At 43.4% G+C, this 24,020-nt stretch overlaps 1 protein-coding gene across 5 annotated transcripts in view; it reads right to left on the reverse strand.

Annotated features, from left to right (window-relative positions):
* The window catches only part of LOC109880592 (serine/threonine-protein kinase DCLK2), a 72,995-nt gene that overhangs the window by 36,805 nt on the left and 12,170 nt on the right, over nucleotides 1–24,020 (reverse strand). For all 5 annotated transcript variants that reach the window (XR_004212008.1, XM_031837870.1, XM_031837869.1 and 2 more), the window contains exon 2: nucleotides 19,546–19,901. Coding sequence is in view for 4 of the 5 variants with exons in the window: in XM_031837870.1 (XP_031693730.1) it covers nucleotides 19,546–19,901 (356 nt within the window). In the remaining variant the exon portion in view is untranslated. The remainder of the gene's footprint in view (nucleotides 1–19,545; nucleotides 19,902–24,020) is intronic.

Raw genomic sequence — 24,020 nt, forward strand, 5'->3', positions numbered from 1 at the left:
CAACGGCAGCAGAAAGCAGAAACCACACATTCAAATCTCAGTTGAGGGAACATTAATTCTGAGAACCTTTAACAAAGCAGTACCAAATGAGCGTATCACTGTGGATTCTCTGCTACCAGGCCTTTTAGATGGAAAACCATGGCAATATAACATGATACATACTTAATGAGTGGCAATTTATATTACGATACCTCAAGAAAAATGGCTATTCCTCAGTCAAGGCGAATAGCTCCGAGAACGGTGACAACAAAATCTAAAATGTCAGAGAGCTTCTCGCTCCATAAAAACACTAGTATTGCTGCCTGCTGGTGAAATCCCTGTAGCTAAACACTAGCCTAACTCCCCTGTAGACAACTGAACTCTGGCACACCAGACTACAGAGAACTCCGCCCAGCAGGCCTCTCTCTTACACACTCAGACAGCCAGCTGTGTCTCCCTCTGAGATCTGAGTCACATCCCTGCACAGTGACATGATGCTATAACATAATACAGTACACCCCCTCTGATCCTATACCCTAATACAGTACACCCCCTCTGATCCTATACACTAATACAGTACACCCCCTCTGATCCTATACCGTAATACAGGGAGATGAGAGGCTGCGGGGCTAAGGCTAGTGCTGCAGCATGCAAAGTGAAAACGTCTTCCTGCACACGCCGTACAGATTGATCTGCACACAGTCACCCCCATCCCCTGCAGAGAGAGGGAGGGAGAGGGTAGCTGGCTGGATGTTGTAGTGGAGAAATGCAGCGATGAGGGGGGATTCTGGCTCCACCGATATGAGAGAATCATTTCCAAATACAGTAAATAAAACTAAAGCATGAAGTTATACATTTACAATATGAACTGTGCAAACAGATGAGGTACTACTATATCTACCATTCTCAGTAACATAGTAAAACATTCTTAATCCCATGTACTTTCAGTCTGAGTCAGCACACCAGTCTCAAGTGTGATTCACAAATCTCAGATTTTACCCACGCCTGAGTCGTGCTCCGTTCCTCACCTCCTCCAGAATCTCTGAGCCTCCCTGCTGCCCCTCCTCCATTCCCCCTTTCTTTCACTCATCCTCTTCCTCCACTCCCGCTCTCCTCCCACTAGCACGGGCTAATGATGGAGCCCAGGGGTCTATTCTACTCAGTGGTACAACATTACAGAACGTAGAAGGAAATACGATTAATAGAGATAACATGAGTCTCGATTTTCTAGGGACTCTACAATACATTTCTCATTTGTACGTTGTGTAATGTTGAACGTTGTCCAATAAGCCTCTGATCAGGTCTCCACAATGCGATCTGTGATCTGTGTCCCCTGTGGGTGAAGTCTGACGATACTGCTTCCGCTATCAAATACTGTAGAAACACACTGGACAACACTGTCTGTCTGTTCACCTAAACATCACAGCCCTCTCCAGTCCAGCTGACAGGCCAGGGATGCACGTGTCAGACAAAACAACTCTGCCATACTCTAACGTTAAACAGGCTTACGCGCGGGCCACTAACATCAGCGTCACACAATTACATCGGTTTGTTATATTATGCACATTCATATCTACGTACAAGACATTATCCTTTGTGATATTAACCATTTTATTAGGGTAATGTACTGAAAACAGTGGGTGAATATGATTATGTGATTAAGCCTAAACAGTGTGTGGGCTGGGCTCTGGGCCTGTATTCACAAGAGTAGGATTGTTGCTATAGGATCAGTTTTAAATAAGATTAAAATGGACAGGAGGGACCGGATCCTAGATCAGCACTACTCTGAAACTCTTTTGAATACGGGCCCAGATCAACTGTTGAGTTATTTCAGAGCGTAAACTATCCCAGAGCCGCAGTCAGCTTCACAGGGATGCAGATAAGAAGAATGGCCCCCAGCTGGTCCGGCTGGACAAACAAAGAATGGTGTTGACAATGACATCACAGTCAAACAATGGGCTCCCAACCACCAGAGAAGTGCTGCACATTTTGGGCCGGCCATCAGCCACGTGCTCCGTCGCTCACTCTGTCCTCCGCCTGCTTGCTTTTTGGTTTGTCTGTTGTACACTGTCTGGTTGATGGTGATGTCAGTGTCAGAGAGAAAACAGCGGTTTTGTTTTGTTGCTATCCAAAAACATTGACCCCTAGTGGTCTGAATATTGACTGATCTCAGGCCCTTCATATGAAAAAATCCTCTCTTTTATGAACAAGTCTTATACATGGATATATTCTTTCTACAGATTATCAGCATACACCCAATATGTTCCCCCTGTTGATGCTTATTATGCATTATGGTTGAACCAAAACATGTAACAACAAAAAAATAGGAAACAGTTTAATATATATGTGACATTGAATTAAACAATAATGTATGTTGATGCTAATATTATGTACAATATTTATGTTTCCATGTGATAACAATAGCCTAATATATTCAATATGCTATAAACTATTATTTAACAGTTTCACTCAATTCATTCAAATGTGCAAAACAGTGTGCAACTCTATTTTTATAGCTTACAGTTTCTTCGCCTTTAGTCAGCACCTCTACATTAAATAATTCTCTCTGGGTGTGCGCCAGCTCATGTTTTTTAGTTGGTTTTGTTGCTTTAACAGGAATGTTGGTGGTCTTTGTATCTCTCTCTCCTGGGTAAAGGCTGACAGGGTCTGGGTGCCATCTGCCAGGAGTGGAGGGTTATTTCATCTCCCCCATAGTGGGCACTGCCACCAGGCAAGCAGTCTCCACATGAAGCCAATTTAGTTGGTCTCCACACTTTCATATCGATACTATCCTTCACAGAGTGTAACGGTTTTCTTTAGGTGAAGTAGAGGCGGACCAAAATGCAGCGTGGTTTCTTTGATTCATGTTTAATAACAAAAAGATAAACACGAACACTACAAAACAATAAACGTGGAAAACCAAAAACAGCCCTATCTGGTGCAAAACACAGAGACCGGAACAATCACCCACAAACCCCAACACAAAACAGGCTACCTAAATATGGTTCCCAATCAGAGACAATGACTAACACCTGCCTCTGATTGAGAACCATATCAGGCCAAACATAGAAATAGACAAACCAGACACACAACATAGAATGCCCACCCAGGTCACGTCCTGACCAACACTAAAACAAGGAAAACACATACGAACGATGGTCAGAACGTGACACAGAGCCACACATTTACTCAGGAAATGAAAAGTGTGATGGGATTACAGTAGTCACTCTCCAGAATTATCATAAACTCGCCACCCAATTGAATTTGGGCATCATGGTGGCATGCTATACTGTATGTATGGTGCATTTCTCTTCTACAATACCAAAGGTGAGAATATTTAACCCACTGTTTGTCAGATGGTGCTGTATACTAATGAGTAGGGATGCACAATATAAAATCGGTGAACTTATCGGCATCAGCCTGATGTCTAGTTTAACACTGATGTGCAAAACCAATGTCAAAGCTGACGTACATACCTATATAACGTGACATGACGTAATGACGCCACGTCAAATTTAGCGCAACACAGCATTTATTTGAAAGAGTAACAACATTTCAGCGATACAACTCAAAGGTGAAATCCATTAACGCCAATATAATGGAATTCATTGCCCTTGACAATCAACCGTTCTCTGTCGTGGGTGATCGGGCACCGGTAAACACTACCAAGTGCGCTATTTTTCAGATGTTGCCCTACTGGAGTTACGCAGTAATAGCGTCACTGCTGTAAAAATAAAAATAACATTGTGTCACTGCTATTAGCTTCACGACTGACATTTGGACCAGCGATTTCAGCCCCATGAGCATGCCGAGTCTGACAGCACAGTGGGTCGTCGAGGATATTGTACTGAGGAAAGTTGTATTGGGTAAGAAATCTAAGAAATTGGGTAAGAAATTATTATTTACAATGACGGCCTACCCCAGCCAAAACCCGCACAATGCTGGGCCAATTAAAAAACGTTTTTAAAAAGAATAGAAAACAAAGTGATAACTGGCTCAGGCCACAGTGTACTGTGCATTAGTTTGGTCCGCTAGAAAGTGAATTGTTCCATTTCAATCTTCAGGCCACTGCTTATATCGAGTGCAGCGCAAAACTGAAATGATTTTCTCCTCCCCTTTGGGACTCCCAATCACAGCCGGATGTGATAGAGCCTGGATTCGAACCAGGGACTGTAGTGATGCCTAACAGGTGTGTGTGTGTGTGTCTGTCCCCTCTAGCTACAAGGGGAGGGGTGAAGGGGGGTTACCCTCAACTAATCCCTATCTAACGTCAAATACCATCTCCACCAACGGCAAGAAGAAACGGCAGAAACGACAAGACGTCATACTCATCAATACCAATTAATCAGACGACTAGAAACTGTAGAAACGGACAATGAATCCAGTATGAAAGATCCACTCCAAGTCCGAGGATATCATCTTACAATAACCTAATGAGCAATACAGCATCTTCCAGTTAACGCTGCAATATGATGCCTCCCGAGTGGCGCAATGGTCTAAGGCACTGAATCGCGGTGCTAGCCACTAGAGATTCTGGGTTCGAGTCCAGGCTCTGTTGCAGCCAGCGGCGACCGGGAGACACATGGGACAGCGCACAATTGTCCCAGTGTCGTCCAGGTTAGGGGAGGGTTTGGCTGGCAGGGATGTCCTTACCCCATCACACACTAGCGACTCCTGTGGCGTGTCGGGCACAGTGCACGCTGACACGGTCACCAGGTGTACGGTGTTTCCATCAACACATTGGTGCGGCTGGCTTCGGAGTTAAGTGAGCATTGTTTCAAGAAGCAGTGCGGCTTGGTTGGGTTGTGTTTCGTAGGACACACGGCTCTCGGCGTCCACCTCTTCCGAGTCCGTACGGGAGTTGCAGCGATGAGATACGACTAACTACCAATTGGATACCACGAAATTGGGGAGAAAGTGTTAGATTTTTTAATTTTTTTAAATAATAATAATACTTAAATTCACATATAAATATGGGTTATAGATCTGTCATTCTCATTGAAAGCAACTCTAAGAAACAGTAGATCTGTTCTATGTGTGCTATTTCTATGCTTCCATTCCAAAATTTAGTTTTGTGACTTACTTTTGGTTTTGTACAGCAGCTTCAAACAGCTGGAAATACATTATTTGTGGTTATGGAAAATATACTTCACAGCAGTTCAGATGGTACAATGATTCTCTACACTATACTTGCTTGTTTTGTCACAAACTGAAATAAGGCAAACTAATATAACAAGGAAATGGTGGAGCGATTTAACATAATATGTAGATGAAATATATTCTAAAACAGATCTTTGTTGCACTACAACATCCTTCAGTATTGAGGTCATAAGGTCATCATGGTTAAGAGCGTATCATGTGAGGTGATGCCATGCTTTATCACGCAGGGTGCAGCTCCATGCAGAAGACCACAGCCCTCCTCCCCATGGCATGCAACTCCATGTGGGGACCCATAGCGCCGCGAGGGCCCCATTGTCTGATCTCGGATCAGCGCCACGTGGGGGCTTTGTGATGGTTTGCACCAACAGGCTGAAAGTGATTCAGCCTTTTCATTTTTACTAATCCATTCCTGCTGAAGGGCACTCAAAAACAGCTTTCCCCATTCTATCTGAACACGCACATGAAAACACACACACACACACACACACACACACACACACTTTTGCCTCTTTCCATCTAGACTGGTACATTGAGGAATAACAATTTAGAATAATAACAAACTAGAAATGGATGTCATTGCGAAGTATATTAACATGCAAATGAATTTGGTTGAGTTGTCAACTAAAGTGATATCCACAAAAATAAATGTCCCCATGTCATTGGAGGGTGTGGGGTGGATTTAAGTTAAAAGTTGGGTAAAAAGACTAAATTCCCTTATGTGGATTACTTTTTCCAAATCTAATCAGTTTTCTATCTTGATTCAGCGTCATCACATTACATGAAATGTTGTGGAAACAACGTTGACTCAAGCAGTTTTTGCCCAATGGGAAGTTCTGTAACCAGACCCCATTCATTTCATCAGCTATAGAGGAAGAATGAAGAACACCCATCCTAATGAGATAAAAATGGACTCTGTAGCCATGCCAACAGTGGCCCTCATCTACCGGCCATCGGGCTCATATGGATTAAGTGACTTTGCATTGAGCCGGTTACTGCACCCTGTCATCAATGACCTCTAATACAAATCGGCACTATACTGCATTTGCACTATGGACGTACACCTCTGCAAGGCACTGTATATACTCTATACATTAGCCACGTCAGCATCCTGCCCTCGGCTTATATAGATATAGCCCCTCTGTAAAAATGGTATATAGCCCCTCTGTAAAAATGGTATATAGCCCCTCTGTAAAAATGGTATATAGCCCCTCTGTAAAAATGGTATATAGGCCCTCTGTAAAAATGGTATATAGGCCCTCTGTAAAAATGGTATATAGGCCCTCTGTAAAAATGGTATATAGGCCCTCTGTAAAAATGGTATATAGCCCCTCTGTAAAAATGGTATATAGCCCCTCTGTAAAAATGGTATATAGCCCCTCTGTAAAAATGGTATATAGCCCCTCTGTAAAAATGGTATATAGCCCCTCTGTAAAAATGGTATATAGCCCCTCTGTAAAAATGGTATATAGCCCCTCTGTAAAAATGGTATATAGCCCCTCTGTAAAAATGGTATATAGCCCCTCTGTAAAAATGGTATATAGCCCCTCTGTAAAAATGGTATATAGCCCCTCTGTAAAAATGGTATATAGCCCCTCTGTAAAAATGGTATATAGCCCCTCTGTAAAAATGGTATATAGCCCCTCTGTAAAAATGGTATATAGCCCCTCTGTAAAAATGGTATATAGCCCCTCTGTAAAAATGGTATATAGCCCCTCTGTAAAAATGGTATATAGCCCCTCTGTAAAAATGGTATATAGGCCCTCTGTAAAAATGGTATATAGGCCCTCTGTAAAAATGGTATATAGGCCCTCTGTAAAAATGGTATATAGGCCCTCTGTAAAAATGGTATATAGCCCCTCTGTAAAAATGGTATATAGCCCCTCTGTAAAAATGGTATATAGCCCCTCTGTAAAAATGGTATATAGCCCCTCTGTAAAAATGGTATATAGCCCCTCTGTAAAAATGGTATATAGCCCCTCTGTAAAAATGGTATATAGCCCCTCTGTAAAAATGGTATATAGCCCCTCTGTAAAAATGGTATATAGCCCCTCTGTAAAAATGGTATATAGCCCCTCTGTAAAAATGGTATATAGCCCCTCTGTAAAAATGGTATATAGCCCCTCTGTAAAAATGGTATATAGCCCCTCTGTAAAAATGGTATATAGCCCCTCTGTAAAAATGGTATATAGCCCCTCTGTAAAAATGGTATATAGCCCCTCTGTAAAAATGGTATATAGCCCCTCTGTAAAAATGGTATATAGCCCCTCTGTAAAAATGGTATATAGCCCCTCTGTAAAAATGGTATATAGCCCCTCTGTAAAAATGGTATATAGCCCCTCTGTAAAAATGGTATATAGCCCCTCTGTAAAAATGGTATATAGCCCCTCTGTAAAAATGGTATATAGCCCCTCTGTAAAAATGGTATATAGCCCCTCTGTAAAAATGGTATATAGCCCCTCTGTAAAAATGGTATATAGCCCCTCTGTAAAAATGGTATATAGCTACTCTGTAAAAATGGGATATAGTCCCTCTGTAAATTGCATATTCCCATGGTAATCAACCTATACTTGATGTTTACTGTTCTGATATTGTATATTCTGTATGATGACTTGTGTCTGCATTCTGTTTGGATATGGTCTACTGCTGGCAGCACCTTCAGCAACACAACGGTTTACTATGCAGCAAGGCCTACATCCTCAGACTACATACATGTAAACATAAAACCGTAGGACTAGCATCCCGGGCCCAGCTATCCTACATGATGTTCCCAGAGAGATGTCCATCCATCCCTAAAATTAAATATGCACAATGTTGATCTAATTAACGATCAGTCAGTCCGGAAGTCCTTCATTCCTGCCCCTTCATAATGGTTTGGCTCCTAGTCCCCTTCATAATGGTTTGACTCCTAGTCCCCTTCATAATGGTTTGACTCCTAGTACCCTTCATAATGGTTTGGCTCCTAGTCCCCTTCATAATGGTTTGGCTCCTAGTCCCCTTCATAATGGTTTGGCTCCTAGTCCCCTTCATAATGGTTTGGCTCCTAGTCCCCTTCATAATGGTTTGGCTCCTAGTCCCCTTCATAATGGTTTGGCTCCTAGTCCCCTTCATAATGGCCCCTGTGTCTAGTCCCCTTCATAATGGCTCCTGTGTCTAGTCCCCTTCATAATGGCTCCTGGCCTATTCACTAGGTCTGGTTAAAGGGTTGAGCGGGCAGGCCATTTCAGCCTAATCATCTCAGCAGTCCTAACAGGGCAGGCCTGTGTACCGTTCTGCTCAGGATAATGAACTTAATGTCATCCTGATGACATCACACACTGAAATAGTTGGATCGTGAAAGACCATGGCATTGATTGGTTTTATTTTGACCATTTTCACTGACATAAAGGCAGAGGATGTTTGGAGAATGAGTTTACAATGTGGATTGCAAAGAGCTACATTACATCTGACAGTCCATGTCAAGGCGTCAGCATGCTTCAGTTTGGCTGGTGCCTAGCACAACTCGGCTAGGCGAACCGAACGAGTGTGCTCGCATACTTCCTTGAAAAACGAGAAAAAAGTGGCAATAGTACTGTTTGTCCATTTTGATACGCCATAGCCAGTATACACTTCATCAAAAGTCTGAATTAATCCAAGATAACTCAGGAAATGTGTCATTAATTTGGTTGTTTTTGCAGAGGAGATTTTAGTCGGCAATTTTACATTTAACTAATGTAGTGCAGTACTTCTCAATAAAGAAATGTGCATGTTGAATGACAAAGACTTTATTGAAAAATCCCTACTGTTGACCAATCACAGATGAAGGGGCGTAGACTTTGGCTACAGAGTTCAGCTTGCTTCGAGAAAAAAGCATGTGTGTCCAAACAGCCTAAAAAAGTCCAAAATGAACAAAAACATCACAAAATGTCGGCATAATATATGCACCACCTTTTCCAAACTGTTTTGGCTGGGAAGCATGCGGACGCCCTAAGACTAATCAAAGATGTCCAAAATCTCAAGCATTATGATAATGGCTAATAGAACATATTCTGGACACCATTCATTTGCCCATGGTAACCACAGATGAGGAGAGACAGGCTGGTTAATATAGGCTACCATTGACATCTGAGTGGTGAAGAGGTGTGAGCAGGAAAGCCTTCTCAAAGGAAAAAGACTGGAAACCATGGCCTAAGGACATTGGTTACCAATGCATTCAGAAACCAGAGGCTTCAATGGAACACACACACCTATGGCAACTGACAGTAGACCATTTACAATGGACAAAATACTGATGTGTTTGGCATGACAGTAGATCAACCTCAAAGAGTGCAACCTTAGGCTGTCTTTAGTCAAAGTGGAATAGTGGATATGACTGAATGCGAAACATATAAGCAATGGAAACCAGGCATCTTTTACAGACTACATGACAGTTCCATTCCCACTAACAATGACACCTCCACTTCTCCCAGGGGAAAAACTATAAACTGCTGCAGTAGACTATCGTATCCTGCGTCATTTTGAAAAGCTGTTGGGATTTGCTCTCTATTACCTCTTAGAAGATTTCCCCTGAGAAAATAAAAATGTCTACCTCTTTATAAGAGCTCCAGGTAGGCTAGCTGGATGTGTCTGTCTCACACACACGTGCACACACACACACACGCTCTCTCTCACACAAACACACACACACACGCTCTCTCTCACACAAACACAGTGTGTAGGTTGTATTTCCTTCAGTTCCTCTTCCTGTAAGGATAAGGGGAATGAAAATGCTTGGTCTAAACGAACACACCAGCACATGGGGAGATTGGGGCCTACAGGTTACCCTCTGTGGATATTACCTCCCGATCCTCCATGTATTTATATAATATGTATTCACTGTCTACAGCATCCCCAGATTGATGATATTCATCATATTCCCACACCTTACATGTACCAAATGGATTTACATTTATAGATTTATCTAAGGTTAAAAGGTCAATTCTTGGGGGAATCTCAAATCTTGGTAGACCTGAATTGGCTGTCGGTTGCTTTGCTCAGTGGGGAACCTTAAGAGGGGGAGGTAACAGGAGAAGAAGTAACAAGATAAGCCACAGGAGGAGGAGGTATATGTCGATGTGCCCTTGAGTAGGGCACTTAACCCTAATTTGCGCCTTACTACTATGGCTGACCCTGTAAAACAACATTTCTGGTGTACACACACACAGTTGAAGTCAGAAGTTTACATACACTTAGGTTGGAGTCATTAAAACTCCACTCCACAAATTTCTTGTTAACAAACTACAGTGTTGGCAAATCGGTTAGGACATTTACAAAGTAACAATTGGTACAGGCAGATTATTTCACTTATAATTGACAGTAATCACCATTCCAGTGTGTCAGCAGTTTACATACACTAAGTTGACTGTGCCTTTAAACAGCTTGGAAAATTCCAGAAAATGATGTCATGGCTTTAGAAGCTTCTGATAGGCTAATTGACATAATTTGAGTCAATTGGGGGTGTACCTATGGATGTATTTCAAGGCCTACCTTCAAACTCAGTGCCTCTTTGCTTGACATCATGTGAAAATCAAAAGAAATCAGCCCAAAAAAAATTGTAGACCTCCACAAGTCTGATTCATCCATGGGAGCAATTTCCAAACGCCTGAAGGTACCACGTTCACCTGTACAAGCAATAGTACGCAAGTATAAACACCATGGGACCACACAGCCGCCATACCGCTCAGGAAGGAGATGCGTTCTGTCTCCTAGAGATTAACATACTTTAGTGCGAAAAGTGCAAATCAATCCCAAAACAGCAGTAAAGGACCCTGTGAAGATGCTGGAGGAAACAGGTACAAAAGTATCTATATCCACAGTAAAACGAGTCCTATATTGAGATAACCTGAAAGGCCGCTCAGCAAGGAAGAAGCCACTGCTCCAAAACGCCATAAAAAAGCCAGACTACAGTTTGCAACTGCACATAGGGACAAAGATCGTACTTTTTGGAGAACTGTCCTCTGGTCTGGTCTGATGAAACAAAAATAGAACTGTTTGGCCATAATGACCATCGTTATTTTTGGAGGAAAAAGGGGGAGGCTTGCAAGCTGAAGAACACCATCCCAACCGTGAACAGGGGTGGCACGGGGGTGATAGCATCATGTTGTGGTTTTTTTTTTGCTGCAGGAGGGACTGATGCACTTCACAAAATAGATGGCATCATGAGGACGGAAAATTACGTGGATATATCTCAAGACATCAGTCAGGAAGAAAAAGGTTGGTCGCAAATGGGTCTTCCAAATGGACAATGACCCCAAGCATACTTCCAAAGTTGTGGCAAAATGGCTTAAGGACAACAAAGTCAAGGTAAATGGAGTGGCCATCACAAAGCCCCGACCTCAATCCCATAGAAAATGTGTGGGCAGAACTGAAAAAGCATGTGCGAGCAAGGAGGCCTACAAAACCTGACTCAGTTACACCAGCTCTGTTAGGAGGAATGGGCCAAAATTCACCCAACATATTGTGGGAAGGCTACCCAAAACGTTTGACCCAAGTTAAACAATTTAAAGGCAATGCTAACAAATACTAATTGAGTGTATGTGCACTTCTGACCCACTAAGAATGTGATGAAATAAATAAAAGCTGAAATAAATCACTCTACTATTATTCTGACATTTCACATTCTTAAAATAAAGTGGTGATCCTAACTGACCTAAAACAGTGGATTTTTACTAGGATTAAATATCAGGGTTGTGAAAAACTGAGTTTATATGTATTTGGCTAAGGTGTATTTAAACATTCGACTTCAACTATATATATATATATATATATATATGTAAAAATAAATGTACAATTAATACGGCTACAAATGTGTGTGTGTGTGTGTGTACATATGCATGCTTTCTTACAATCCCACAAGGGGGGGGGGCATCGATTATCAAATCAGCTCCTGCAGTGGACTGCACTATACTGTAGCTCCTACAGCATCTCCCTATCCATTTCCTTCCAGAGGCCAAATGTCAGTGAAGTTAAGCAGGAATAAACCAAATATTTCACTCTACAATGTTTATAGGACAGCTGGCACTTTCTTTCTTCAATTCCACCTCCTGCCAAAGAGCTCCCGTTCTTTCTCCACACGGCTTTGAGATGGGAAAACAGAGAGAAGTTTCTCTCTCAAAGCAGCAGCTGAGTCTGTTGGCCCTGATGTAGCCCTGAGGATATCAATTAACATTCATCCAGGCTAGCAGCTTAGCAATCAAGTAGAGACAGAGAGAGAGCTGAACTGAGAGTGCATTGTGTTTACAAATGGAGTACACACACAAGCTGCACTTTAACCCCCTACACACATAGGTACACACGAACACACACGCACTCCCTCAATTTATAAGTCTAATTATCTAGTGATGGTCAGGGCCCTGGTAGGGGAGCTAGGGGAGGGTGTTGGTTGGCAGACCCCTACAGACACAGACATTGCCTGGGACCAACGATTTAATTGTTTGGAGGAGGAGCAGATGGCAGGCTGGGCTAGGCTGTAGTCGGGCCGTCCTTCATGTGTTAGCGCTGGTAGCTTGTTAGCGCCGGCTGCTAAGCCCAAGGGTGAGGCATTTGATGGGCTTTTGAGACGCGTCTCTGGGACTTTGGGTTCTAATACACTAGCGGCTACGCTAACCGTACAAGTCTCTCATTTGAAGGATTTATGATGTTCTTACACAGCCAAAATAGTGTGATAGCATTAAAGACTTAGAATCCAATGTTTTGGATTAAATACTGAATTTAATTATTTGAGGGGAAACGAACACTTGAGAATAGAACCCCTTCTCTCTGATAACAAAAGCATCCGCTTTACTATAATACAGAGCTTAGATTAAAAGGACACACTGAAATGGCTCTTCTCAAGGCCATGCCTCTCACCCTTCACAGGACACATCAGACGTAATAGTGAGTGACAATGTTACAGCCACAGGGGGACAAACAACAATACCTCATCACTGCCACACAGACAGACACACACAGACAACCCCCTCCAGAGTCTGTTTTAGAGGGAATCACAGGAGACACGCCCGTCCAGAGACGTGAGCATGGGGAGCATCTCAGAGCGTGAAAAGCAGCTTAGCTGGAGGAGAGAGGCGCTGTCAGAGAGAGGGCAAGTCCTGTCAGATTATCCAGACTATTGTAGAGAGTTCACTTGGCAGACAGGCAGATTGGACAAGGAGAAGAAGTGGACAGGCAAAAGCCCATAGATCATGTAGTTAACCATGTAACTGCTAAAGATTTAACATAATCAGAGGTTCTAGGTATACGCATTGCTTATTTACTCAGACACAGCAGTTTGATGAATTTACAAAGGCATGAACTTAAAAATATGACCAGAAAACCAGAGTAATATTTGTAGTTATCTGAATAATTTTCATTCAGAAATCAAAATCAAATTAAATTCCATTGACTGAATGGCGGTCATTGAAGTGGACGGCATCCATTATAGTCCAACTCTGTTCTTTAAGGGTAAGGATTCAGGCTTCTGCAGTTATTTTTTTATTTCACCTTTATTTAACCAGGTGGGCTAGTTGAGAACAAGTTCTCATTTACAACTGCGACCTGGCCAAGATAAAGCAAAGCAGTGCGACACAAACAACAACACAGAGTTACACATGGAATAAACAAACAAACATACAGTCAATACCACAATAGAAAAAAGTATATATACTGTGTGTGCAAATAGGGTAAGATAAGGGAGGTAAGGCAATAAATAGGCCATAGTGGCGAAATAATTACAATTTAGCAGTTCAACTCTAAATTGACACTAATCTAATTTTGATAGCCTTTAGAAGCCAAACAGAGTTACTATTATGGTCATAAAACACAGTAGATTAAAAAAAATCCACTCATGTGTACTACATGCATCCAAGTAAAATCCCAGAGAACTCTACCAGAGAATACTACCAGAGAACACTACCAGAGAAGCTGAATACAGTACATACCAGTACAGAGATACTGTATTACATGTAGAGGATTTGACAAGACTACAGTTACAGTAGACAGCAGGCCACAGTATGGTCTGAGAGAGAAAAGGCCATTGGCCGGTTTCCTATCTGTTCCAATGGGGCCGGTTTCCTGTCTGTTCCCTTATCCCATACCCTCATCCCATGCCAGAGAGGGGCTGGTGCCTGGTGGTTTCATGAGCAGGTGGCAGGGACTGATTTAGCTAAACTCTTGATCTCCGCCTGGTCAGAGACAACAACTGTTGGGGGGAAATTCTCAGCCGAGCATTGCAAGTATGACACTTCATATAACATAATGTGCAATCAGTCAAATGTCGATGTCGGACTATTTATGACTCACTTATGGTAAGTATTTGTAAACACAAGGTTATACGGACAAGTATGGGATCATGCTGGGATGGATGTCCTTTAAACAAGATATTTACAGCCATAATGCCCCTACATTGACCTCCATTTTGAATGCATGTTTTGAATGACACAGCATCATGTGTACATCCTGTTATAAGCCCAGCTCTGATTAGATACACACAAGCGGAGGCTGCTGAGGGGAAGATGGCTAATAATAATGTCTGGAATGGAACGAATGGAATCAAACACCTGGAAACCATGTGTTTGATACCATTGCACCTATTCCGCGCTAGCCATTACCACATGCCCATCCTCCCCAATTAAGGTGCCACCATCCTCCTGTGATACACACATAGATGGCCTTTCCTAGGATCTGCCTCATTGAATCAAAAGGACACAGTTACTCAGCTATAGGGCCATGAATACCTCCCCATTAACCTCCAGGGATAAACTGCTTTTAAACAGTCCCCATTGATCCTCCTCAGTGACAGAAAACTGTTGTATTGGAGTTCCCATTCGATGGAGTCGTTTAGGATGTGGTGTCCTGGTATATGCCATTACATGCAACAGAGGATCCCCAACCAGCCCTCTATCAGGACTGAAAGGGCTGTTTATATGGTGATATAAATCAACCAATGGAGTGGATCATTCCAAAAGCATGTGACAGGAAGAAGAGCGATCCGTCTCAGGAGTTGAATATACAGTAGATGGTCTGAGTAACGGAGAATGACCTTATCATTAACAACCCATACGCTATGCGTTACCAACTCAAACTCATCAAAACAGCTGAGAGTGGAACCATATGGGCCTTATCAATTTATAATGAACAACAAGAAATTACAGCATCTTACGTCTGAAATATTGATATATATTGAAATATTGCTAAACTCTAAATGAGGAGTCTGCATCCTATCCCTCAACGATGGTAGGAGTTACTGTAGGCTCCATTCATTATGCTATACACATTGGTGAGATGGCTGTAGTGCCATTGGCTGCCAGGTATTTTTAAATGGTGTTTAAGCACATGGGCCATCCCTCAGAGCTCCACAGGCCTGGGCTGATGTTAGGGTTGTGTACTGTCCTTCGAGCTAGCCTGGGTCCAATACTGTATGTGCAGTAGCCAACTCTTCTATTGTTGTCATAGTTATAGACGGGTTGGTTGTTAAGCAACAAAACCGACGTGTATGCAACTATGGGGGAAAACAGACGGGGTTGGCTTAGATTGTTGACAACATGTAAACTATATTTCGTGTCCAATGTTTACTGAAAACATAAATAAATTTGCACAATGAGCAGGCGTGGTCTCTCAAATCCATTGTTACAGTTGTGTTGGTTAGCTTGCTAGTGAATTTTTGCCATATTAGCATAGGCGTGACATCAGTCAAAACAAGACATGGTAACAAGATAAAACTAGCTTACGATTCCCCACATGGCAGCTTCTTGTTGCTGTTGCTAGCTATCTGGACATCCAGAATCACAACACAAGGACTTCTGCCCCATTGAAGCGTGTGCATTGTTTGTGACATTGTGAGCTACCCTGTCTATAAGTATATGCAGTAACCCATAGTTTCAAATTGAGCACTGCCATAACAACTTGCAAGCAACATAATAACTAAATACTATAGAACTGACTGTAATCTAACTGAAAGCTACAGACAAAACCACACTTAACATTCTCTGGGAGCGAGAACAACTGTATTGAGCCAACCAGTTTCATGAATTAGCATAATCGCATCATTTGCATATGCCTGGCAGCTCATGGACATCTGTTTTGCATAGCGTTAGAATATACAAAAAAAACAGGGAGATTGGAAAGGAGGTTTCCCTGTGAAATCCCAGAGAGAGTCAGCCTGCATTCCAGACAGCCCTGCAGCGCTCGTTTGGATTTACCACCGGCTTCCTCAGGCAAATCCCCTGTGACATCATCAGTGCGCGTCGCAGTCAAACCGCCCGCCACATTGCATTCCAAACAGCCCTTGCGAGTCGCCTGCCTGAAGCGGTCCCCAAGGACAGAGTAGGGAAGGCACTCCCTCTTTCTCTCACACCACGTCTCTCTGCTTCATCTCTACAAAAAACAGGATTCCTCCTCTCCCTGTCTAGTGCCGACAACACTAAATGTTGACGGATGAATGGAGAAAACGTCCCAGTCAAATTTGCAGCTGTGTTGCATCATCATTTATGATGAAGTCTCAGCCCACAGCACAGTCAAATCTGTTTAAGAGATCCATGAAGGGATAAAGACAGACAGAGAGTCAGTAGTCTTTCTGTCACAGACATGGGACTGAATTAGTACCGGGGTGGATATCTAATGGGACATTTCCATGGATCCATCATGCTGTAGCCTATGCTTGGCAATTTCTGAAAGAGCAGCGATGTTGAGTACCAGAGGGAGTAAACGAGACCGTCGATTCAGAGGTGATGGCTGATCTTTTCAGTCATCGCTTGTTTCTCCTCTCGTTCTGTCTCTCTGTCGTTCCATCCCTGTACTCTCTGGACGGCCGAGTAATAAGCAGCCAGATTTGGACTGAAGAGGTGAATCACTGATAGTGTGCCTAAAACATGCTCCCTCTGGGCTGAAAATCAAGCTTGGTCAGCCGTTTCTGGTCGAATACTGCTGTGTATTTCAGTTTGTGCTGCAAGACTGGTTCATTGCCACAAAACAAAAGCAAACAGGTGCAGATACTGTCAGAGAGAGAGAAATCATCCAGACCCTGCCTCTCCTCCTGATATAGAGCCTCCTCTGAGTAGAGGCTTCAGTATGTTGGGCTGGCCAGCCTGACTGTCTGAGAGGATAAGGATCATTATTTTCATGAGTCACTTCTCTGGCCAGTCCGTGAAGATTCCCGCCGGCTCCGGGAATCTGTCAGGAAAGAAGGGTCAACTGTGTTCTCTGCCAGGGCAATATTCAGAGTTCAGATAGAAGGAATGGGATTTTGGGGGATACTGCTTCTCTTTTCTTTAGCTTTGTCTAGCACTGAAACCTTCTCTGCAGCGTTAGATGTCTCAATGTCTTCTATACTTCTAAGCGAATGGTCCTTTACAAAAACTGCCTCCATTGACAGACATCATGATCCTGCCGTTATCAAAAAAACACTGGCCTAACACCTCTCAGCACAGTGTCATAACCATTGCTTGTGAAATAAGAGGTCCAACCGTTAAAGCTCTGTAAAAAAAACAAAAAAACAACAGACTGCATTTCAATCCAGATTTATCAGAAAATCCACTTATCTTTAACAACTGTGGAACCTGACTTCTAGTAAATGTTCTAAATCCACTCCCCCTTAAGCCATTATGGTGGAATCTTCTTCCTCAGATGAGGCTAGCAGCATTTATATCAATCTAAAACTAAAGCCCATGATGGGAAATTAAATGCATCATGTGTTCATCACTAGCACATTAGGTTTGCGTTCCAAATGGCACCCTATTCCCTATGGTGTGCACTACTTTTGACCAGGGTCCATAAGGCTAAATAGGACCATACTAAATAGGACCATACAGTGCAGTGAAAAAGTATTTGCCTCCTTTCCTCTACTTTTGCACATTGTTGATACTGAATTTTATCAGATCTTCAACCAAAACCTAAAAATAGATAAAGGGAACCTGAGTGAACAAATAATACAACAATGATACTTATTTCATTTATTTCATAAACAAAGTTATGCAACACCCAATGCCCCTGTGTGAAAAAGTAATTTCCCCCTAATAACCGGTTGTGCCACCTTCAACTGCAATGACTCCAACCCGAATGCTTCCTATAGTTGTTGATCAGTCTCATGTCACGTGGAGGAATTTTGGCCCACTCTTCCATGCAGAACTGCTTTAACACCAATCTAAACTAAGCTGGGGGGAAATGCAAAGATAAAGTTCTTGATAACTAACACTGCATAATCCTGGGCTACTCGTTTCAAGTCCTGCCATAACATCTCAATTGGGATTAGGTCTGGCCATTCCAAAATGTCATATTTGTTGCTTTTTTGCCATTTTCATGTAGACTTAATTGTGTGTTTTGGATCATTGTCTTGCTGCATGACCCATCTGTGCTTCAGCTCACAGACGGATGGCCTGACATTCTCCTGTAGAATGCTCTGATACAGAGCAGAATTCATGGTTCCTTCTATTAAGGCATGTCGTCCAGGTCCTGAGGCAGCAAAGCATCCCCAAACTATCACACTACCACCACCATGCTTGACCATTGGTATGAGGTTCTTACTGTGCAATGCAGTGTTTGGTTTTCACCAGGCATAATGGGACCCAAGTTCTACTTTTGACTCATCTGTCCATAGAACATTCTTCCAAGAGTCTTGATGATCATCCAGGTGTTTATTGGCAAACCTGAGTCAACATTTTGGATGAGATGGGTCCCATTATGGCCAAAACCAAAAACTGTATTCCAAAGAAAGCATGAAGTTTGTTGATTAGGTCGACTCTCATGGAGATACTTGTAGTGCACCATGGGGTTTGTGTTGATTAGGTCGACTCTCATGGAGATACTTGTAGTGCACCATGGGGTTTGTGTTGATTAGGTCGACTCTCATGGAGATACTTGTAGTGCACCATGGGGTTTGTGTTGATTAGGTCGACTCTCATGGAGATACTTGTAGTGCACCATGGGGTTTGTGTTGATTAGGTCGACTCTCATGGAGATACTTGTAGTGCACCATGGGGTTTGTGTTGATTAGGTCGACTCTCATGGAGATACTTGTAGTGCACCATGGGGTTTGTGTTGATTAGCGATAGTATAACGGTTGAGTGCTGATACAGCTGAAACTCATAAATCATGAAGCATCTATGCTATAGATAAGACCTTTGGCCAGAGAACTCAATATGGATATCCCATCGGGTACTGATTCCCATCTCCAGTGCAGCGTTGGGTTTAACCCAACATACTCTAATATAGAGTCCCTAAAGTATCGTTATTCATTACTTGCAACAGCAAGGTTTGATGCCTGTATGGGCCACATAGGTTGAACACAACTGTCTGTAAGCCATTTAGGAGAAGGAAAGAAATGGCTAAATAACCATATCATATACCTCAGGATTGGAGTTGAGACTCTAAGCTATAGGAAGTAACCATGTTGTTGCATCTACAGAATTACTACCATCTTACCTGTTTTCCCTCCAGTGTGTAGAGCCGTTTGACCGCCCCGGAGTCCAGCTTGATGGCGTCCGTGATGTCGGTCAGCACCTGTTCGAAGGAGTGGGCAGTCTTCTTATTCAGCAGGATCCTCACAGCCTTCCTGGGCTTGACCCCGCTGCGGATGACCGTCACTAGCTTGGGCTTGATGAAGTCTCTGGTGCCCAGGCTGGCCTCGCTACGCTGCAGCTCGCCCTTTACCAGGGTGCTGAGGGAGGACAGGGAGCGGGACTGGCCGGTCTTGATGCCCACTGACCAGTTAGGGTTAACGTTCTTGGTATAGTCCACTCGGCGGTAGGGCTCGTTGGAGGCACACACGTAGCTCTCACCTAAAGGGAGGAAGAGGGGAGAACTAGTTAGAATTTAAGCTTCTTTAAAAATATATACATATTTCATCACAATCGTTGAATCAACAGTTTATAAAAACTGATATCAAATCCATCAACTGCTTATCAAATGTAGAGCAATTTAGTTATTGAAGCTGCAGTAATCAACTCAATTGCATTTTCCAGCTCTGAATGATACTTTGATATGATGAATGATAACCATTCATTCTAAATGACTAAAGGAGTGGTAATTAGCCACATGACGTGGAAAGTAACTCTAGTCGGCTTGACTGTGGATGACAAGGAGTTAAGGTTCCCCAGTGGAAACAAAAGCCACATTGAGACGGAGGCCAGCCAGCCAGTGTAACTCAGCCCTCTCTGTGAGCTCTCTCGGCCTGCCGCATTGGACACTCTCCAAAGCTAAGTCTTTTCCTTTTCCTAGCCCGCATTCCATTGTAACAGTTAGCAAATGTGTTTGTGTTTCCCCTCAAGCCAAGGCCAGATTCATTTGACGACTCAAAAGGCTGATAAATGGGACCACAATAAGGGAAAGAGGAGGATGTGAGGGTGGGTGATTGTGTTTGAAGGCGGTTTGTGGGAGGACAACACATGCAGGATTTTTATTTTCACATTCTGGGCATGGCTAACCTCTAATTTTCATCATTGATTTTACTGTTTGTCACAACACTAATGAAACCACAGAATGGCACACTGTGGCAGCATGCAACTAAGTGAACCCATATTGTTGCCTTTGATGTCCTTGCTCTGTCACGACATAGCGCTATACTTGCGTATCTGGCCTTTTACCAGTTTAAGCTCAAGGCACCTATCGATGACAACATGACTTTGTTTTTTTATTTCACCTTTATTTAACCAGGTAGGCTAGTTGAGAACAAGTTCTCATTTGCAACTGAGACCTGGCCAAGATAAAGCAAAGCAGTGTGATACAGACAACAACACAGAGTTACACATGGAGTAAACAATAAACAAGCCAATAACACAATAAACAAGTCAATGACACAGTAGAAAAAAGAAAGTCTATATACAGTGTGTGCAAAAGGAATGAGGTAGACAAATAGGCCATAGGAGCGAATAATTACAATTTAACAGATTAACACTGGAGTGATAAATGAGCAGATGATGATGTGCAAGTAGAGATACTGGTGTGAAAAAGAGCAGAATAGTAAATAAAATAAAAACAGTATGGGGATGAGGTAGGTAGATTGGGTGGGCTATTTACAGATGGACTATGTACAGCTGCAGCGTTCAGTTAGCTGCTCAAATAGTTGATGTTTAAAGTTGGTGAGGGAAATAAAAGTCTCCAACTTCAGCGATTTTTGCAATTCATTCCAGTCACTGGCAGCAGAGAACTGGAAGGAAAGGCAGCCAAATGAGGTGTTGGCTTTGGGGATGATCAGTGAGATATACCTGCTGGAACGTGTGCTACGGGTGGGTGTTGTTATCATTACCAGTGAACTGAGATAAGGTGGAGCCTTACCTAGCATAGACTTAGAGATGACCTGGAGCCAGTGGGTCTGGCGACGAATATGTAGCGAGGGCCAGCCGACTAGAGTATACAGGTCGCAGTGGTGGATGGTATAAGGTGATTTGGTAACAAAACGGATGACACTGTGATAGACTGCATCCAGTTTGCTGAGTAGAGTGTTGGAAGCCATTTTGTAGATGACATCGCCGAAGTCGAGGATTGGTGGGATAGTCAGTTTTACTAGGGTAAGTTTGGCAGTGTGAGTGAATGAGGCTTTATTGCGAAATAGAAAGCCGATTCTAGATTTGATTTTGGATTTGAGATGTTTAATATGAGTCTGGAAGGAGAGTTTACAGTCTCTCCAGACACCTCGGTACTTATAGTTGTCCACATATTCTAAGTCGGAACCGTCCAGGGTGGTGATGCTAGTCGGTCGGGCGGGTGCGAGCAGCGAACGGTTGAAAAGCATGCATTTGGTTTTACTAGCGTTTAAGAGCAGTTGGAGGCCACGGAAGGAGTGCTGTATGGCATTGAAGCTCGTTTGGAGGTTAGTTAGCATAGTGTCCAAGGAAGGGCCAGAAGTATACAGAATGGTGTCGTCTGCGTAGAGGTGGATCAGGGAATCGCCTGCAGCAAGAGCGACATCATTGATATATACAGAGAAGAGTCGGCCCGAGAATTGAACCCTGTGGTACCCCCATAGAGACTGACAGAGGTCCGGACAACATGCCCTCCGATTTGACACACTGAACTCTGTCTGCAAAGTTGTTGGTGAACCAGGCGAGGCAGTCATTAGAAAAACCAAGGTTATTGAGTCTGCCGATAAGAATACAGTGATTGACAGAGTCGAAAGCCTTGGCCAGGTCGATGAAGACGGCTGCACAGTACTGTCTTTTTTTATTATGATGGCGGTTTTGATATCGTTTAGGACCTTGAGCGTGGCTGAGGTGCACCCGTGACCGGCTCGGAAGCCAGATTGCACAGTGGAGAAGGTACGGTGGGATTCAAAATGGTCAGTGATCTGCTAACTAACGCGGCTTTCAAAGACTTTAGATAGGAAGGGCAGGATGGATAAAGGTCTGTAACAGTTTGGGTCTAGGGTGTCACCCCCTTTGATGACCGCGGCAGCTTTCCAATCTTTAGGGATCTCGGACGATACGAGAGGTTGAACAGGCTGGTAATAGTGGTTGCAACAATGGCGGTGGATAGTGTTAGAAAGAGAGGGTCCAGATTGTCTAGCCTAGCTGATTTGTACGGGTCCAGGTTTTGCAGCACTTTCAGAACATCTGCTGTCTGGATTTGGGTGAAGGAGAAGCTGGGGAGGCTTGGGCGAGTAGTTGCGGGGGGGGGGGGGGGGGGGGGGGCTGTTGGCCGGGGTTGGAGTAGCCAGGAGGAAGGCATGACCAGCCGTTGAGAAATGCTTATTAAAATTTTCGATTATCATGGATTTATCAGTGGTGACCGCGTTACCTAGCCTCAGTGCAGTGGGCAGCTGGGAGGAGGTGCTCTTGTTCTCCATGGAATTTACAGTGTCCCAAAACTTTTTGGAGTTAGAGCTACAGGATGCGAATTTCTGCTTGAAAAAGCTATCCTTTGCTTTCCTGACTGACTGCGTGTATTGGTTCCTGACTTCCCTGAACAGTTGCATATCGCGGGGACTATTCGATGGTATTGCAGTCCGCCACAGGATCTTTTTGCGCTGGTCAATGGCATTCAGGTCTGGAGTGAACCAAGGGCTATCTGTTCTTAGTTTAGCATTTTTTGAACGGGGCATGTTTATCTAAGATGGTGAGGAAATTACTTTTAAAGAATGACCAGGCATCCTCGACTGACGGGATGAGGTCAATATCCTTCCAGGATACCCAGGCCAGGTCGATTAGAAAGGCCTGCTCGCAGAAGTGTTTTAGGGAGCGTTTGACAGTGATGAGGGGTGGTCGTTTGACCGCGGACCCATAGCGGATACAGGCAATGATTGCTGAGATCCTGATTGAAAACAGCAGAGGTGTATTTGGAGGGCAAGTTGGTCAGGATAATGTCTATGAGGGTGCCCATGTTTACAGATTTAGGGTTGTACCTGGTGGGTTCCTTGATGATTTGTGTGAGATTGAGGGCATCTAGCTTAGATTGTAGGAATGCCAGGGTGTTAAGCATATCCCAGTTTAGGTCACCTAACTGAACGAACCCTGAAGCTAGATGGGGGGCGATCAATTCACAAATGGTGTTCAGGGCACAGCTGGGAGCGGAGGAGGGTCGATAGCAGGCGGCAACAGTGAGAGACTTATTTCTGGAGAGGTACATTTTTTAAATTAGAAGTTCAAACTGTTTGGGTATAGACTTGGAAAGTATGACAGAACTTTGCAAGCCATCTCTGCAGTAGATTGCAACTCCTCCCCCTTTGGCAGTTCTATCTTGACGGAAAATGTTGTAGTTGGGTATGGAAATCTCAGAATTGTTGGTGGCCTTCCTAAGCCAGGATTCAGACACGGCAAGGACATCAGGGTTGGTGGAGTGTGCTAAAGCAGTAAAACAAACTTAGGGAGGAGGCTTCTGATGTTGACATGCATGAAACCAAGGGTTTTTTGATCACAGAAGTCAACAAATGAGAGTGCCTGGGTTGACCTCCACATCACCCGAGG

Source organism: Oncorhynchus kisutch, linkage group LG12 (assembly GCF_002021735.2).
Source record: "Oncorhynchus kisutch isolate 150728-3 linkage group LG12, Okis_V2, whole genome shotgun sequence".
In the NCBI taxonomy this organism is placed as follows: domain Eukaryota; kingdom Metazoa; phylum Chordata; class Actinopteri; order Salmoniformes; family Salmonidae; genus Oncorhynchus; species Oncorhynchus kisutch.